This window comes from Hylaeus anthracinus, unplaced genomic scaffold, assembly GCF_026225885.1.
Source record: "Hylaeus anthracinus isolate JK02 unplaced genomic scaffold, UHH_iyHylAnth1.0_haploid 0, whole genome shotgun sequence".
Lineage (NCBI taxonomy): Eukaryota > Metazoa > Arthropoda > Insecta > Hymenoptera > Colletidae > Hylaeus > Hylaeus anthracinus.
In genome coordinates, this window is record NW_026533254.1 from 13,572,948 (window position 1) to 13,591,198 (window position 18,251).

The 18,251-nt window shown below is 42.8% G+C and overlaps 3 protein-coding genes across 3 annotated transcripts; 2 read left to right on the forward strand and 1 right to left on the reverse strand.

Moving 5' to 3' along the window:
- The first annotated feature begins 132 nt into the window (after positions 1–132).
- On the forward strand, positions 133–2,409 carry LOC128891364 (ADP-ribosylation factor-like protein 3). The gene is made up of 5 exons (XM_054150811.1): positions 133–268; positions 702–830; positions 1,023–1,154; positions 1,230–1,466; positions 2,035–2,409. The coding sequence occupies exons 1-5, from the start codon at positions 266–268 to the stop codon at positions 2,074–2,076; spliced, it is 543 nt and encodes a 180-aa protein (XP_054006786.1). The 5' UTR covers positions 133–265; the 3' UTR covers positions 2,077–2,409.
- Positions 2,127–11,994, reverse strand: LOC128891214 (uncharacterized). Its single transcript, XM_054150553.1, has 6 exons — positions 11,846–11,994; positions 5,377–5,599; positions 4,103–4,830; positions 3,577–3,778; positions 3,272–3,490; positions 2,127–2,917 (listed from the first exon to the last, which is right to left on the reverse strand). Exons 2-6 carry the CDS (start codon positions 5,560–5,562, stop codon positions 2,837–2,839), a joined length of 1,416 nt encoding a protein of 471 aa, XP_054006528.1. The 5' UTR covers positions 5,563–5,599; positions 11,846–11,994; the 3' UTR covers positions 2,127–2,836.
- Positions 11,995–14,698: 2,704 nt separating this feature from the next.
- On the forward strand, positions 14,699–17,862 carry LOC128895667 (odorant receptor 45b-like). Its single transcript, XM_054158456.1, has 5 exons — positions 14,699–14,836; positions 16,234–16,711; positions 16,787–17,017; positions 17,371–17,728; positions 17,768–17,862. The coding sequence occupies exons 1-4, from the start codon at positions 14,699–14,701 to the stop codon at positions 17,709–17,711; spliced, it is 1,188 nt and encodes a 395-aa protein (XP_054014431.1). The 3' UTR covers positions 17,712–17,728; positions 17,768–17,862.
- Positions 17,863–18,251: the final 389 nt, after the last annotated feature.

Sequence of the window (18,251 nt, forward strand, 5' to 3'; positions counted from 1 at the left end):
AAACTACACGTCAAGGGTACAATCTCCTTGGCTGTAGAAATCGAATTCTCCGTATTAAACGAAGCGACAAAGTTTCTATTCGAAGTGTCGCGTCTTTACGCGCATCGTGTGAAAGATTATTGGTCGAAATGTAAAGGTATAGCACCAGTTTCCTTAGATACGAAGGAAACAACACAAACTCTGCAGACGATAACCAAGACAGCAACTCGCCGTAGTTAAAGAGTCACCAGATTTTTGTTCCTGTTGATTAACAAACAAACGGAATATGGTAACGAATAAAGAATAATCGACTTTAAAGGAGCACGAAACGTTTTATTCTGCACCCCTTTCAACAGCTAGAAGCGTATCTGTCAATGCACGAGACGTGTACAACATAACCTGACAATCACGGCACCCTCGAATTTCAGCGCAAACTATTTTACAACGATGTATTTCGTTCAACAGAAAATCTTCTATCTCTGTGTCAATTGTTCCTTTAACACTCTACGTTCGATATCTATGCTTTAACGAAAAATTCCTCAACTTTTTCCAAGAGCACCGTAATGCGTTTCGCACTCGACAGTGCGTCGCAATTCTGTCTGCTATCTCGAAAAGCGCGCGATTTAAATTTAAATGTTTGGTGTTCCTAAGTAGAAGACTATAGATAAACTATAGTTTCCTATTATCGTACCAATTTAAATTCCCTTTGTATCCAACAACAGGGACTCTTATCAATCTTGAGGAAACTGCGCTCCAATCCGGATAAAGAGTTGCGTTTGCTTCTTCTGGGGTTAGACAACGCTGGAAAAACAACGATTTTAAAATCTTTGGCCAACGAAGACATTACACAGGTATAAAATGCATCTCGATATTTATACGAGTCGCGTTTAACCATTTATAGGACAGAATTCCCATGGCATTTTTTTTTTTTCATGTTTTTTGTCCCAATTCATTTAGTTACAGCATAAACTTGAAAATACAAAATTCCCACCTCTTCGTGTTAAACTATTCACAGTAGTAAATTATTTGAATGTTTGTTTAAGGTAACGCCAACTCAGGGGTTCAATATAAAAAGCGTGCAAAGCGAGGGTTTCAAGTTGAACGTCTGGGATATAGGCGGTGCTCGAAAAATTCGACCGTACTGGCGAAATTATTTCGAGAACACGGACGTCCTGGTGAGCGATCTGGATTTCGATGTTCTCTAAAGAAAATAGAGAGCATAGTATGAGAACAGTTTTCTTTTTACAAAGATATACGTCGTGGACAGCGCCGACATAAAGAGACTAGAGGAGACGGGCCAAGAGTTATCCGAACTTTTGCTGGAAGAGAAACTACGCGGAGTTCCGTTGTTGGTGTACGCGAATAAACAGGATCTCGGACAGGCTGTAACCGCAGCTGAAATCGCAGAAGGCCTGGGATTGCACAACATCAAGGATCGCGACTGGCAGATACAGTCGTGCATCGCCACCGAAGGAAAAGGCGTAAAGGTACGCTAACTGTAAACTAGCGATCGCGTACGATCGATACAAGCTTAACCCTTTGCGCTCCTATGTCGAGTGTGACTTGACATCAGTTTTTTATCTCGGGAGAGTTTTTATTAGGTGGACTGGAAAGTAATGTCGTTTATCTTACATTAAATTCAAACTAATTATTAATAAATTCCTTTTTCTAATCAATTATGTAATCGCTCTCGTTATCAACATCCTTTTGCCACCTTAGTGTAAAAATTTTGAATGCCAGATCGATAAAAATCAACGAGCTAGTGAGTGATAAACAAGTATTTGAAATTGAAAAAACGACATTACTTTCCAATCCACCTAATATCTTGAACATTTCTTTCATGTCCGAATCGATATCATACATTTGAAAGTTATAAACTACGACTATAGCGTGAATAAAACTGGTATTTAAGTGAATTTCTTTCTTTCTTTATTTAAATTGCCTTATTTTTTAGTTAAAGTAAATTTCAAATAAAACACTTAGAAGCGTCGGAGGTAACGAAATTGAAATATAATTCGGAATGGAAAGGGTTAAAAGGTATTTCGAATGTTTCAGGAGGGCCTCGAGTGGGCGTGCAAAAACATCAAGAGGAAGTAACGGCGAAGGATGGGTGGAGGTTGCAAGGTGGAACGAAACGGTCCACGATGTGTCTTATACATCCATCATACGTTTTATTTGGCTTTTACCTAATATTTACAAGAACTGTTGCAGACAAAACGCCTTATAAATTCGGTGCAAACGGGCGCGCGCCATCGAACAGATTTCAAACGGATTTCCGTCTCTTCTCGAGCTCTCCTTGGCTCGAAATGACGGTGCCCCTAAGAACTCGTCTGTTGTAACGAATCACGGTCTTCTCGTGAAATAGAATTTGTATAGGTTCCTTTAGTGGAAATAAATATAACGAAAAGTCAAAGTAATCGTAACCAGTGCCTTCACGCCTAACTGTACCGCAGCGTTTTCCAGACACTTCGAACGAACGTCGTCGGGCACCGCAAAGTTACTGTTGGAATAGTTGTGCAACGTAAAACAAAACAAAAGAATCCTTTCTCAAAATCACAATAAATAAAAAAATTGTCAGAAATTAATCGCCTATGCTATTGCGCTACGTCCACGGTACCTTTTTTCTTATTCGTATGTACACGCGAAGAAGGTAGAGGGATTTTAAACAGCGGCGTCCCTTTACCTACGTCGACTTTTACCGGTGGATCGAGCCTCTTAATATAATAAATCGATTACGCCTTGTCGCGCGTAGCAAACACATCTTATAAACGAGAGACGACACACGACGGTCCACGTGTTTTTGTTATTGACTTCTGTCATCGGGAATGTCTTTCACGAGGGAACACTCGACCGGAGATCAAAGTTCGTTGTGAACGCTCTCCGTGGTAACGCGAACCTCCTCTTCGTGGAACTCCGTGCAGTTGGCTGGATACTTTTGCTGAAAATCACAGGAAAGATCAGAGGGTGAACGCTGAGGACTATACGACGTAGAAAGAAGAGGAAAGATCACGTATTAACCCTTTGTGGGTTGCGGTACAAAGCAACATCTAGGTGTTCCTTGAATACTTTGTTAGATGGGAGAGTGTTTCCAAAGTCAATTTAAGTTTAGCATTCGTGGCAAGAGAATGCTAAGAAAGCATCTCGAGTTGCTGGCAGATTCCAGAAAAAAACATTCTGTAGTCAAAGGGTTAAGCTCGCCCGCCTAACAGCGTTACTTATCTTCCTGTAATTCAATTCTTTCCCTATCGTTGAGTTTTATTAACAGCGCCGGGATTCAAAGCATGCAACTTACGATGCATTTGTCGTGTTCCGTGATGGCGCCGTACAAGATCCAGAAACTGGTTCCCAGCTTGTTGCTGACGGCCCAGGCGGCAGGGAAACTGGTCACCTTCAGCACGCCGTCGCGCAGAGGCGACTGTTTGCCGTCCTGTTCGTTCTTCTCGTTTATGGAGCACAAGATCTGACTGGCGCATTGGGGACTCTTGATCGCCCACTTGTACGCTCGATAAGACTATAAAAACGACCCACGGTGTCAGTTCCAAACAGAAATTTAAACCTTACCGTTAATAAATCTGTGTTACGTTACTAATTTCTCACCTTCAACATGGGATCAATGATATCGTTGTTGATCACGTCGCTGAGTCTGTTGCTGATCTCCCTGGCGTTCACTCGAGACATTATGAATCCCTTTTCCGAAGCTAGGCTAATTAATTCCTGAACGTACGCCACCGCTGGCTTAATGTACTGCGAGCTGTCCACCTTCATGCTCAAATGTCTCTTCGCGATCGCGTCTATCGTCCTGTCGATCATCATCAAACGTTACTCGAATAACATTTATTAAATACAGTCAGGTCCATAAATATTCGTAGCCTCTATATCTATTGTAGAAATTTGTTTCAATTAAGTGGTAGGATTGATGGTCTTGTAGGTAAAGCGGTTGACTTTGGATCCGAGGATCGTGGGTTCGAATCTCCGTACCTTATTTTTCGTTCGAACTCCCGCATTTTATAACGAAAAATTCATTTAGCAATATCAAAACTATTACTTAATTTAGTCAAACTTCTTCGATATACATAGAGGGTACACGAATATTGATATATCTAGTATATAACTAGTTGATTACCTGCAGAGGCTCTCCATTGGTCTCATAGCGTCGAACATGGCCATCTTCGGGAACCCTTGCGACTTGAGGAAGCTGTTCCCCACGAATTGCACCGTGTTCAAATAACGCTGCTGGATCTGCGGGTCGCTGACGTGGGAGATCCACTCCCCCACGTAATTCGTCAACACTCTGATCCATCGTCGACGCAGAGAGGGGTTCTCGAAGCTGTCCAAAATTTGCTCGTACCGGATACGACCATCCGAGTCGGACATCTGACCGACGAATTGCGCTAGTCCGCTGTTCTTCCACAACGTTTGACCCAGTTCGGAGTTGCTGAAGTGCTCCCACATCACGTGTATGTTCTCGAGGATTGGCGGCATGTACCAGGAGTGGCCAGAGTGGTCGTGCACTTTTTCGGAATCGCCGTCGACCTCGTTGCTTCCCGCGAAATTCTGCATCAGCATGGGCAGAATTCCCATCACGACGTCGGGGTTCCTGTTCTGACCGAACAGCATGCTTCCTAGGTTCAGCAGGCCTCCCAGATCCAGGCTGGGTTCTTGCTCCGTGTCAACCTCTTTTGCTGCTCTTTTGGTGTTCTGGTTCGTGTTCATCATGCCGTCGAGGACCGAGCCTATCACCGAGTAGTCGAAACCCTGACGATTCCCATTTCCGGCGAACAACGTCCCGATGCCAGAGAGGATCTGCCCCACGCCGTCCATGTTCGATTTTCCACCGAACATTTCGTCCGCCTGTTCAAGGGATTTGCATTGAATATACACCTCGAAGTAAGGTCGCTATTTTGGAACATTCTCGGTAATTCTTCGTACTCAATTACTGCCGCAAGTTCTTTAATCGTGTAATCACTTAGTATACCTTTCATTGTTAAGTACGATTTTACTTTTAAACTTATTTGCTATTTATGTATAAATTTATTTACTCCAGAAGTCAACGAAGTCGCATTTCGTAATAAATCATCAGGCTTCAATATAGTATTAATTAATAAGTTTTTCTAAAACAATGACGTCATATACAGCTTCTTGGAAATTTTCCATTTAATTTCCCTTCGTTTCCTGGTACGTTCGCCTTTAGTTTCCTTAGTACACTTCCCCTTGAATTTCCCTCTTCTCAATTCGCAATATCGTTGACGTTCAGCAAAATGCGAAAAATCGCTCCGCTTAAAACTTTAGAGATGCAACTTTGTTGAACTCTTATCCACTTTTGGATGAATATTATTTTAATATTATTTAATATATCTCCTAATATAGAAGCATCGTTCAAGACATAAGTCAGTCTACCTGTTTTCCAGCATCGGGCTGCACGAACGCGCTGGCCATGCCTCGGATGCCATCCACATTGTCCTTATTAGAGAAGAAGGATTTCGCCGCCTCGAGGAAGATGGTCGAGGCGTCCTCGGCATCGTGATCGTCGCAGCTCGCGAGACCAACGAGGATCAGCAGAATGCACGTTCTCGATAACCACATCTTGCCTTCCTTTATTCCTCCTGTCCTCTGGCTGCCTCTGAAATCACAATACATCGATAAAGTCCATCGTAAAATACGTTTATTCGATTTTTTGTTTCGACCATTTTTTTTATCCAATCCACGTCCATCTCGTAACAGTCTGGAGCGTCGTCCTGGGGCCCGAAAAAGGAACGGGAGTCGTTAACCTTCAACCGGATCCTGACTCTGGTCGAGTTATTTTAGGAAGGCGCGGCTTCTTCGAGCTCGCGACCGACACAACGGAAACGTTTCGGCTCGTGGTCACTCGGATATACCGTTGCTCTCTCCACGTAACAAAAGACACTCGCCGACGATGCGTCGTTATTACACGGATACTTTCCTGCCGAGGATCGAACACCTGCCGTTGATCGGTTGTCTCGACAGATGCATCAAAAGCGCTTTCGGGCCTCCGTTTAGGAAGGTTGACGGTGACGCGCGAGCAGGTTTATCCGAAAGCTGGGTTACATAAAGTAATAGGAAGAGTAGAGGATGGAGGATCGATGGAGGAAGAGGAGATATTAATTCTTTGCACTCGAGAGGTGACTCTCGGTCACAACTTAACGTAATGCAATCACTAGATTTGACGCAGTGAATCAACTAATGTTCGTTTAAGTTTCATTTCTTTAGAACTCGAACTTTCATAAATAAAATGACTGTCGGTGAAGTAAAGGTGACCTGATTCTCAAATCTCAAATTAGAGATCTCATCTTCGAAGTCGATCTAAGCTTACCATTCGTGGCAATAGAATGCTAAAAAAAGGATCTCGAGTTGCTGGTAGATACCGGAAAAAGGCCTCGATTGCGAAGGGTTAACACAACAGAGTCACGTAACAGACATAGCTGGAAAAAGTACGAGGAATTTTATACTTCTTTCATCTAGAAATCATTTCGGTCTAACCTCGAAGAATGGCTCCGATATACGATGCGGTAATTCCTGTGAAATATTCGACTAACGGGAAAGCTTGCCACGCGAGCCTTTCAGTTTAACGCATCGAATTAAATCGCTCCAAGTAGAATATAATTAACAATGTTAGCGTTTATCAGCAACAAGTCCTCGAGTTTCCTACGATATTTCCTTGTGTAGCAAGAACATATAATTTCATTAACCGACGATTGTCTTTAAAATATCGATTACAGTTTCACGAGGGTCTATAGCTGATAACCACCCTGCTAGTGCTATTATTCGAATTGAAAAGAACGGAGAGCACGGTCCCGAGTACCGCTCGTTCTCGATAAGGTTCCCGTATTCGTCCTTGAGATTCACCATCATCGCGGCCAAGTAGCCGACGGTCGGTCGCGCGAGAGGCGTCGTGAATGGAAAGAGGGGACCGAACGATTGGAGCCGCGTACACTAACGCGCAATTTCAGTACCGTAAACCGCATGAAATTGACATTCTCCAGTTGGAGGGACGATTCGGGCTAACGGTACACACTGTTAGTCATCGTTCCGCCGACGCGACGCGGCGTACCTCGCGTCAATTGACAGGGCACGCGGTCGCCAACTGGATACCTTTCTCGATCGAGGGAAGGATCCTTCGTGGTCGAAATTGAAATCGAGGCGGTGACCTCCTTTCGACCGGATCCAGTCGCGTCATCGCATCGATACGTTCGAGATCCGACTAACGAGAGAATCGACTTAGTCAGAGGAAGCAATTACAGTCATAGAATCAGTCGTCGAGTCGGATTACGTGGAAAAGCGAATCGAGGGGTGTGCATCAATAAGGAGGCAGCTCCATTTTCTCAAATTTTTCCTCCTCGTTGCACCACAAAAAAAAAAAGGAATATTTGTAATCCGTGATTATGTTCTAATCTGAAAACCTCATAGACAGAAATGGAGCTACTTCCTTATTACAGCACACCTTCCATATCGTAACTTGACTACTCGAAACTGGAATAGTTGTCCTAGACCACCTATTCTACCCATCTACGTCCGCCAACCGAAAGAAGCGTAGCGATTGGAGATACTTTCGTTAAATTTAACCCTCCTCCTTTAATGGTCGGATCAAAAGCGACCGATATATCTGTTCCATCATTAGGTTTTTGTATCGTTTGCGCAACTGTGAAGACTGAATTCAATAAGAACGAAATCACTCAAAGGTTACTGTTGAAAAAATTAGCATTCCATAATGCGAAAAGGAAAATGTGTACGTGTGTCATCGATGTATGTAAATAGCAAAGGAACAGACCGCTGTTTGGGTGAAGCAGTAGGAACTGGAAGAGCTCCCCTGAACAGGCCACCCGATCGAGGGGTCTCCCAAGGCGATTCTTTCGCTTGCGGGATATCGATCAGCGGTAAACGCGACCAGCCGATGATCGTGGCAACGATCGTCCCTGACATTGTTCCTTTCGATGAGCGAGTCGCTTTTATTTATCAATTTCGCGCGTAAACACGGAAAGTGCAAGATTGCAGCTCGTTCTCGCGTGGCCGAGAGGGAAAGCATGACAGAACTCTCGGAACGTCGTCGGTTTCCAAGGTCAGCCGGACGTCGACACGATTTCCTGATTGGAGGCGCCGCGACACCGCGGTTACGCGTCCATCTTCATTTTTGCCGAGAGAAGTCATCGACGGAACGCCGCGAGTTCGTTACAGCAACGTCTTCGAATTTTTTTTTATTCTAGTGGACGCGATTCTATCGAGATTCCTGTTACTCGGAAAGAAACAAAGCCGGCCGGAATTATGAAGGCCAATCGGAGATTCATGGACCTCCGCGAACACCGGCGCATTTTGATGCGTAATTAAAGGAGTTCGTTAGACACGCTCAGAGTAACTTTGTACGCCTGTTGAACGCAATTTGCCATCCTCGTACCGATTCGTTTGAGGAACAGCTGGTATCGCCTTTCGTCTTTCCAACTATCGAGGCGAACTATCCAACATTCTTGCCATCCGGTGAAAGGTATCCTTTAATTTAACGAATCTCGAGAAGAGCATCGAGTCCTCGAGTGTATCGATGTCGAGCAAAAAGTTACTTCGAGTAGGATCGTGTAAACAGGGAATAACGAATAAATTCTAGTAGCTTGTGCGAGAATATGACTAATCCGTCTAAACAAACGATAACACGATGACAATTGTTTGTCTTCCTCGTTACCTACACCCTCGTTAATACACGGTAATTTAGAGCGATAAGACGGAGTCGATACATCGCGCGGCCGTCATTTTGATAACATGCCGAACGACCAAATAAGGAGCGAACCTACAACCAGTAGTAACCAACAAATAATGTAAACATGCTCGTAGATATTCTTGTTACTCATTTTCGTAAAGAACGTGCGAATTTGTTCAATTTTCTGACCATTTTCTCGTCTACAAACTATACTCTATACTATACAAACCATACTCTATATGTATCGCAGAGAGAAAAAAAAGATCCCACACGGCAAGAATTACTCGACACTATTCGCGTTACTCTACCGTTGGCACCGCAACGTTCTTCTTAGGTCTGATTTTTCTTTCTCTCTGCAAAACATCGTGTATACAGTCAGTCTCATAAGTATTCGTAACCTCTATGTCCACTGAAGAAATTTGTCTAAATTAAGGGGGGGGGGGAGGGGGGAGAGGCGCGAACCAAAACTAGTTACCAGTAGTAATTGAGACAAAATTTTGTAACTTTGTACTTTTATGTAATTTTTTATCCTGAATTCAATGGTGTAAACAAATAAGTGTCTAAACAATTTTTTTTTTTTTAACGAAACTTTTGAAAAAGTTGGAACGAAAAATCCCAAAAAATTGATTTGGAAACATGAAACGTATCGATCAATTTAGACAAATGTCTTCGATAGACGTAAGTAAAAAGTACGAATACTTATGGGATTGACTGTATACACAGATTTGTACAGAGAAATGGAACGATACGTATCTACGTTTGAGAGCCACGTAAGCGTTTAGAAATGAATGTTGCGCCTCGCACGCGTTAAAAAATTACACCTTTGTCTTTTCGGCACGAATTATCGCTCGAGTAACTATCGTTAGAAAAGATAACAACTCATTACTCCTTATCGGTGATTACGGCACGGGTTTTTGTAACGCGTTCTGAAATTCTCGAGTCAGGAAGTTGCTTTCGTTACGGAACGTTCGCTCGATGGAAACTAATACGTACTATTTACTGTACCTCGAAGACTAAATTATTCCCATTCGAACGAAATGTTCTCGACGATATAACACGTTTTAATTGCAAGATTTATCTGTTCGGATAACACTCGTATAAGTTGAGATATGTTGCGTTTAAAATATGTTTATCTGTTAAGCTATTCGAACCTCGAATAACTATAGGCACGCGAACAATATTCTTTCTAGTTGGTCAAAGAAGTTCAGAAGACATGGAAAAAACACACAACATTTAATTACGTTCGCTGGTTGATGTCATCCATTGCTAATTTCAGCGGAAAACTAGCGCATAACCGATAACGTTGGGCGATTACGATTAGTCATGTAAACGGCGAACCGAAACGAATAATGAAGATGAATTTTTCGTTGAACCCGTTAAAATATAACCGTTACTTATTTGCCACGGTGACATTGTTTCCGACACTCGAAAAGGATGCTCGAGATTATCGATTATTTTTTACGAAACTCTTAATTTCTTCCGAATTATCGTGACCTAATGGAAAGTACAATTCCCGGAGAAGTTAAAAAAGAAAAATAAGTACTGTATTATCTCCTTAAAAAAGCTAAAGTACGGTCGACGTTGACTTCGAAAATGCGAGCACGGAAAACGCCATCATCTTTACGGAACGCGATCGTTCCGAAAATACTCGATTCCGGAAGAAACTTCCTGAGAAGAAGGAACGAGAGGCAAGTTACGATCGGGTTATGAAACGGGTTATGAAAATCCGCGTGGCCGCAGCAACGGTAGTCGAAATCAACTAGAGCGTGTTCGATAGTGTTTTCAGCGTGGATACGATCATTGAAGCTTGACACATCGGTACTCGTTGCGGATCGCATACTTTGCACACATTGAAACAAACTCGAAACGCTGTCGTCCACGTGAATCGAACTTTTTAAATTTTTGTGCAACGACGAGACGCGTCATGGATCGAAAGGGAGCTGACGATGACTTTGTTCGTGGACAGAAAAATGAAATTAATGAATGCTACGTTTAAAAGAACGTCAAATGCAACAAGCATCACGTTTCCAACCGAATACAATATAAAATAAACATATTTTGCTGCGTCTAAACTTCGATCTTGAAAGTCGACTTTAGATTCATAGCGTTACTTGTACACACGGGGGGTCATCGTCTCGTTAACAAGTAATTTGGAAAACCGCCAACGTCGGTGGGTACACTCCAAACAGCGATCCACGAAGAAGAGAACATTCACCCGACACGGTATCTCTGAATACTTCAGTCGTCGACGCTTGCAATTTATGTCGATGTAATACGATCTTTAACAGTGTACTTTGTAAACGTATAACGCATCGCTGTTCTATTCTTTTTACTGCTGAAACGTACCCAGTATCGGTTACGTAAACAATTTACGTACACGATTAACCCATTCACTGCCAACTACGAGATGTCTCGTAGATCAAATTGATTGTGATTACTCGAAGGATCAGTATATACCCGTTCGAGTCACGAATTATTGCAAAAGAAGATCGTGATGTTTTTTTTTTAAACAACAAATTTAATATCACTTTTTATTGCGAAAATAATACCTTAAATTACACATCGAGGCAAAACGCTTTAAATTTATTTGGTAATGAATAGGTTAAAAAAGACCTGTCCGACGACTGAAAGAACGTACACGTAAACCAAAAACTTGGCGAGTCCGCTACTCGTCGTTTAGCGAATGAATGAACGACGAGTGTCTTCCAATGGTAAATTTGGAGTCGATGCCATTTGTAGGTCCCAGGATGGACGATCGTTAGCTCGATGCAAGACGTACCAACGGATCTGTTGATATGTAACCATTACGAAGTCCCAAAGTTTTATTTCCCAAGGCTTCCGACCTTTCTTCGAAGCCACGATAAATCTGCACCTCGAAGAGCGCTTGAAGTAACCCCGGAGACTAGCAGGATCGTCCGTGGGAGAGGCGAAACTTGATTTTCTCATAGTTTTGTAGTATCGTGCCCGCCGTACTCAAGAATAAGGAGTCAAACGCGAATCATAGGGTGCGGGATTATTGGCCGTGTAGGAAAAGCGGTCGACTGTGGATCCCAAGATCGCGAGTTCGAACCACCGTGACTTATTTTTCGTAGAGACTTCTACAGTTTGGACACTCGACGTCTGTTTTGGACCCCAAATGAGAAGATCGACGCGTCGTGGACTTACCTCGAATCTGACGATTTCGTGAATAAACGTCGAGGCGGTGGCCACCGGGGATCGAAAAACTCGCGTGCAGCCGAGGAGAGTCCCGTTGGTCCTCGGAGAGCCGTGGGCACCTGACGCGACGAAGGTTCTGGTGTGACTGCCGTCGAAGGTAGCCCGTCGAACGGTACTTACCTACCTGAGCAGGTAAGCAGAGCCAGCTGCGAGCGCGGACGACGATAACACCGTGCAACGCTTTTGCAGCTCCTCGACGCCTCCGTGGATCCTCGGCTACGTAGTCGAACATTTATTTTCGAGAGGCTGGACGACCGTTCCCTACCGCTCAATGGAAACGCGGATTCGCGCGAACGATGGCTATCCACCTTTACGCTGAAATACCGTAACCTGTTTTCAACGAGAATTCCCTGAAAAAGGCGTGCTCGACTTGGGTGGAAGGTGGGACCGGCTCGAATCAACCGTCGACGATTCGAATTTTATATTTTTAGAGGATCAACGATTTATCGCTTTGTCGTCCGTGTATTTTAACCAGTCGCCTGTATTTGACGAGTATACTCGTCGTGGAAAACTGGCGGTATTTCGTGTCACGACGAGTGTACTCGTCATGCGTAAAAAGTACCGACCATTGTCTATTTAAACTGTAATTTTAGCGAAAACATATTCTCACGTGATATCTTGAACATTTTGAGGCCAGGCTGGAATAAAACGAACAAATAAACAGCTCATCATTTCTCATAACGAATTTATTTACGCGCTATGACAACCTTTTTTAGATGTAGAGGCTATCGAGTGGTGTAAGTGCCGATTGTTTAATGTTGGAACCACATGCTGACATTAGACAAATGGCCTAAAGAACAATTATTTTGTTACTATCTGTTTAAAGACGTATGTAGTATATGTTTATGTTAAGCGAACAAGTGAATATTAGTAATGAAATTGTTAATTCTATAAAACGAAACCTTTGAAATCATTTTCATCTAATATTTTAACAGCGATACTTACTCTGCGATTGACGAGTATACTCGTCGTCGCTCGTTTTTCGCGACACGTATAGATGGGCGCTCTTAAAAGGGGGCGCCAGAGCTAACTGGTTAAGGTAAGAATCTTGGCGAACCTAGTTTACTTTTACCTGAAACAAGTAATATCAGTGGTCGAAGAACGAATATTCGTAGCGTGTATGGAAAACGCAATCTGTTGCTTGAGAATTTCTTGGCGCTGCGGAATTGTCTCGAAGAGCAATTATGTTGGCTCACGCTGGTCATCCAAATGGGATTTACAGTTCTAAACGCCTCGTCGTCGACGTTCCTCCGGTTGTTCCAGAAAACGACCGGAGATTTTCCTCGAGGAGAAATCGAAGACGTATCCGAAAGGGAGATAAGGAAAAAACGAGATCAGAACGATCGATAAAAACCGGATTTGAGGGCCGAGCGTAGGACACTTTCGGTGGGTCCCTCGGCCAGTCGTTGACCTCCGCGAAGAATTGGGGAACACGCGTCAACAAGAGGCCGTGGCGTCCCGTTTTAATTCGAAGCGCCAAGGTCGCGGGCTGAGCTATGCACGGCACAACGGAGAATCGTTCAACCGGTTCGAAACTCTGGCTGGCTGCCAGGATTTAAGCGACCAGTGCCCGCTGGCATTCGGCCGAATAGCGTTTCAGTTTAACCCCTGGGATCGCCTGAACAGGTGTCCGCTTTCCTCAGGGGCAACGGAAACCTTGAAAAATCGCGCTAATACCGTCGAGTTTAGCTACCTCGACGAGAAACACCGTTACGAGATCGGTCTTCTTATTTTGATCAGCGTTTTGCTCGATGAACTTTGATGCTTGACGCGGAACGATGGAATTCCACCGCTTCACAACACGGTGAACGTTTTCCCTTGGCGCCAGCAATTCTCTCCCATCACCGGATCCTATCCTTGACGCGTCTCTCAGTCTTTTGTAACCCTTGGTACAGAACTCGAACAATCCGAACGCTACTCTTCTAGCAAACCTGTTTCCAACCGGAAGATCACGCTCAATTAGAAGCAAGGAAATGAAATTAGCCCTTTCGGACTCGAATTATTTTTTTGTTCTCGTACTAGTGTAATTTAATTTTTATGGTTAACTTGGACTAAAATTAGTATGGACAAAATAATAGAAAAAATCTTAACATTCCCCCTAAACGATAGTGTCCGTAATTTTTCAATTTTGCGTAATTTTAAATATTTTATTCACTCCATACCTAACACCAATTAACCCTATTTCGCGATACTTTAGGACCATCAACTCGCAGGTGAAATGCCACGTCGCCGTGCCGTTGCATAAACTGTTCAGAGTTGTTATATTACAGCGTCCACCGAACGACTACAGGAAAAACTTCGCAGTTCGATCGTTAATCACGGATCAATCGCAATTTAGACATTTCAGGCGTCGTAGTTTTTCTTCCTAAGAAAGGAAGCTATCCCTTGGAAGCAAGAAGTGCCACTTACCTGAGAAAATAACTTTGTCCCTAAACCGTGCATCCCCCATAAAGGTTGAATACTTCTCGAAGACACTTTCCAAGCCTGTCTCGCGTCCCTCTCGAAACCCTCTTCATGCTTCCGATCCCGAACGAGTTTCAGCGAGAAACCTGTAGGGGCGAATACGCCCTAGCGAAAGACTGACGATCGCAGATCGTGGACGAGACGTCTGCATTCGAACCCCCTACCCTGGAATTTTCTTGATATCGCGCAGCTGACGGAACGATGGCCCGTTCGATGACAGGCGGTTAGACGATTACGGCTGAATAAGAAATAAACCGGAAAAATGCGGCAGCCGTAAGGGAACGAAGAAAAGATGTAAGAGAAGATTACTTTCGCGATGTCTTCGACCGAAACTCGAAGATGAAGACACCGACGAACGAGAACTTTGTTTACGCGATGCTTCCGCTGAAGGTCCTGTCATGGCCCGTGGGCACCTGGCCACTTCAGGAATACAACTTTTCTTCGGGTTTCCGGAGCTTTGCAACCGTCGTCATTTTGGTATGAACGTTTCTCACCTCGTTCCTCTGGTCTTCAACTATTAATAAAGCGACGCGTTCTAATATATATTAGAAACTTTTACTACTCGTTACAGTCTTCGTGATCGATTCTTGGACGATAGACGGTGAGGATCTAATCCATGATACCGATATTTGCAAGAAGAATTTGTCAATTAATCTTGAATAATAATTCAATACGGAAATATATAAAGATATATTAATCCTTCGCGGAAGGAATTTTTGTATTGGGCATTTTTTGTCGACCTAGGACCGACATACGACTTCAAAGGGATATAAAAAAAAAGGGACGATGTCGCCGCCAAAGAAAGACTAAAATTCCGACCTCCGTACAGCGCACCACCGGGAAAACGCCCAAGTTTGTCCTCGATTGGTTCCTTTTTTCACCGCTAGATGGCGCCATTTATACCCAATTATCGATACATGATATATTAATTTACCGACCTCGATGATGGTAACAAAAGTTTATGGCGCCATCTAGCAGCAAAAGGCCCAAATTCGTCGCGGAATAGTTCCTGTTTACTACCTCTAGATGGAGCTACAAATATCGACGTTACGACATTCCAATTTATTTGCTTTATTTAATTAAATACTACGAAAAATATCAAAAAATGAATGTTTTAATCAAGTCTGTACTATAATCGAAAGATTAGAGCTATGTAAAAGAACGTAATTATTAAAAATTTCGATGTCGGTAAATAGGTAGAAATAGCGCCATCTAGCAGTGAAAAATAGAACTAATCGATGACAAACTTGGTCGTTTTCGTGCGCTGCACGGAGGTCGGTAATTTAGTCCCACTGTTTTACCGCTTGGCAGCGACACCGTCATTTCTTTTTATCCCTTTGGAGTCGTATGTCGGCCCAGACTCGACAAAAATATCCTACATTAATCCTTTAAAATTGAACAAATGAATGAATGAAACAACTCCTAGCTCATATATTCCAATCTATTTAAAATAAATAAGTATTAGGTGGACTGAAAAGTAATGTCGTTTCTTTTAAATTAAATTCAAACAAATTTGTTATAACTTTCTATCTTTAATCATTAATCGTATAATCGCTCCCGTTATCAATAGCCTTTTGCCATCTAGTGTGCAAATTACCAATGCCAGATCGATAAAAATCAATGAGCTGATGAACGATAAACAAGTATTTAAAATTCCAAAAACGACATTATTTTCCGGTTCACCTAATACATTAGCCAGTAGCTTGATCTGAAAACGATTCACACATTTTACGACGATTAACATTTTCATATTGAAAAAAAGAAATATATACATGTCAAATTGAGTAACCTCCTCCTTTTCGAAGTCAGTTAAAAATGACTTCCTTTCAAATATCTGTACCTCGGAGACACCCTACATCGAGCCAAAATTACAGATGACAATGATGATAATCGTGAACGTGGAGATATACTTGGACATCACCGACGCGGAGAAGAATTTAGACGCCCTGGTGCTGATCGGTTGCGGTGTCCTTGCGGTGTGGAAAGTGGCATGGTTCCGAATTTGTTGCGAAGGATTGGTAAGCAACTTCTCCTCGGCGGTGAAGGACTACACCGAGCTCGACGGCGAAGAGAAACGCGCCATCGTCAGACAACACGCTTACATGGGGCGAGTGGCGTGCGCAGGGTTGATAGGATTCTCGTACATGTCCTCCACGCTTTTCACATCCGTCCCGATGCTAGCTGGAGAAGATGAGAACGCCATAGAAGAGAACGCGACCAAAGAGGACTCCGTGGATTACCCAATTCCTTCGGAATTAACCATGGACCTTCTGCACGTGCCCCACAGTCTCTACCCGGTCATCTTCGTCGTGGAGTACGTGATGCTTCTGGTCACGAGCACTGGGAATCTCGGTAACGATTTTCCTAGTTGACGATGAATCCTCCGGAGACGATATGTTTAGGTGAGCGGAGTCGTTTGTCGCTTAGGTAGCGACGGACTGTTCTTCGGCATCACTTTTCACTTGTGCGGCCAAGCGGAGGTCCTCAAGCTCGACTTTACAAAATTCGTGGACGAAACGGACAACAAAGTGGAGCGTTTTGGCGCGTTGACCAACAGGCACCGCGATCTATTGAAACTCTCCGAAAAGCTGAACGACATAATCAGCTCGATCTTGGTCATACAATTGTTCACGAGTTGCTTGCTCATTTGCACCACAGGTGAGAGGATCATCTTTCCTCGCTTCATTTACTTCAGAATCAAACGCGAGGGTCACGCTTCTTTGCAAGTGTATACGATTTTATAAGTGCATATGATTTTTCAAGTACTGTACTTGCGTTAATCTGACAACAAAATAATTTAAACATATGTCGATCGCTTTCAATTGGCTATACATTAATATAAAGTGCCATTTAAAAAACTTCAGGTGATCAACATTTATTTAAAATATTTTTTGTCAGATTATCGTAAGTACTTGGATAATCGTGAAAAGTGTCACGTGGAACACGTTGTATATTGATTAGTGCCACAAGTAAACACTGAGAATTTATGAAACGTCTGTCGATCTTTTCAGGGTTCCAATTCATCCTCTCGTTGACCGTGCACAACGTGGTGATGGTGGTGAAAACTTTCATAGTGATGAGCACATGCTTGACCCAGATGTTCGCCTATAGTTACGTGGGCGAGTACATGACGAGTCAAATGGAAAGCATCGGGTACTCGGTTTACTCGAGCAGATGGTACAAAATACCAAACAACTTGTCGAAGGATATGATTTTCGTCATGCTGAGAGCTCAGACCCCGATGCAACTGAAGGCTGGTCAATTCTTCGTCGTCAACATGGAGACTTACATGAGTATCGTTAAAACCTCCATGTCGTACCTCTCGGTTCTGCGAGTAATGATTACCCCTTAGGGCACTTTTACGCATGAGTCGAAGCAATCCTTCGAGATATGCTACCTAATCGATAGTAAAAACAATGTTTTGCGAACGAGACTCCTTTGCATCGATGTTACGGAGCATTAGAAAATTCGTATTACAAATTGCAATGAATGAGATTAAATACATACGAGTACAAGACTAAATTGAATTTTCTTGTTATACACACATTCAACGTTAACGTTTAATTCTGTAAATTAAAAGAATATTACCTTCGTCAACACTAGAACCACCCACATATGCTGAATTTCTTTTTTCCACAATTTTTCAGGTATTTAAAATGCTTGTGCAACAATTTTTGCAATCAATTTTTCAAACACACGAATTAATTTGTTGCTTCTCCTCTCTGATTTCGAAGATGTAGTCTGTCGTATAATAGGTAAATATTCTTACTCTCTGTGTTTATTGAACGAATTTGTTTAAATTAAATATTAAGCTTGATGTTTTCAGATTAATGTTTTATTATATAAAATTCGTTCAATAAACACAGAGAGTAAGAATATTTACCTATTATAC

Excerpts from the sequence above, each read along its gene's own strand:
- LOC128891364 (XM_054150811.1), top strand. Across the intron at positions 831-1,022 it reads CCAACGAAGACATTACACAG|GTAACGCCAACTCAGGGGTT; the intron begins GTATAAAATGCA and ends TGTTTGTTTAAG. Across the intron at positions 1,155-1,229 it reads TCGAGAACACGGACGTCCTG|ATATACGTCGTGGACAGCGC; the intron begins GTGAGCGATCTG and ends CTTTTTACAAAG.
- LOC128891214 (XM_054150553.1), bottom strand. The coding sequence starts at position 5,562 with ATGTGGTTATCGAGAACGTGCATTCTGCTGATCCTCGTTGGTCTCGCG. Across the intron at positions 4,831-5,376 it reads AGCCCGATGCTGGAAAACAG|GCGGACGAAATGTTCGGTGG; the intron begins GTAGACTGACTT and ends TCCCTTGAACAG. Across the intron at positions 3,491-3,576 it reads TCATTGATCCCATGTTGAAG|TCTTATCGAGCGTACAAGTG; the intron begins GTGAGAAATTAG and ends TCGTTTTTATAG.
- LOC128895667 (XM_054158456.1), top strand. The coding sequence starts at position 14,699 with ATGAAGACACCGACGAACGAGAACTTTGTTTACGCGATGCTTCCGCTG. Across the intron at positions 14,837-16,233 it reads TTGCAACCGTCGTCATTTTG|ATGACAATGATGATAATCGT; the intron begins GTATGAACGTTT and ends CCAAAATTACAG. Across the intron at positions 16,712-16,786 it reads CACGAGCACTGGGAATCTCG|GTAGCGACGGACTGTTCTTC; the intron begins GTAACGATTTTC and ends TTTGTCGCTTAG.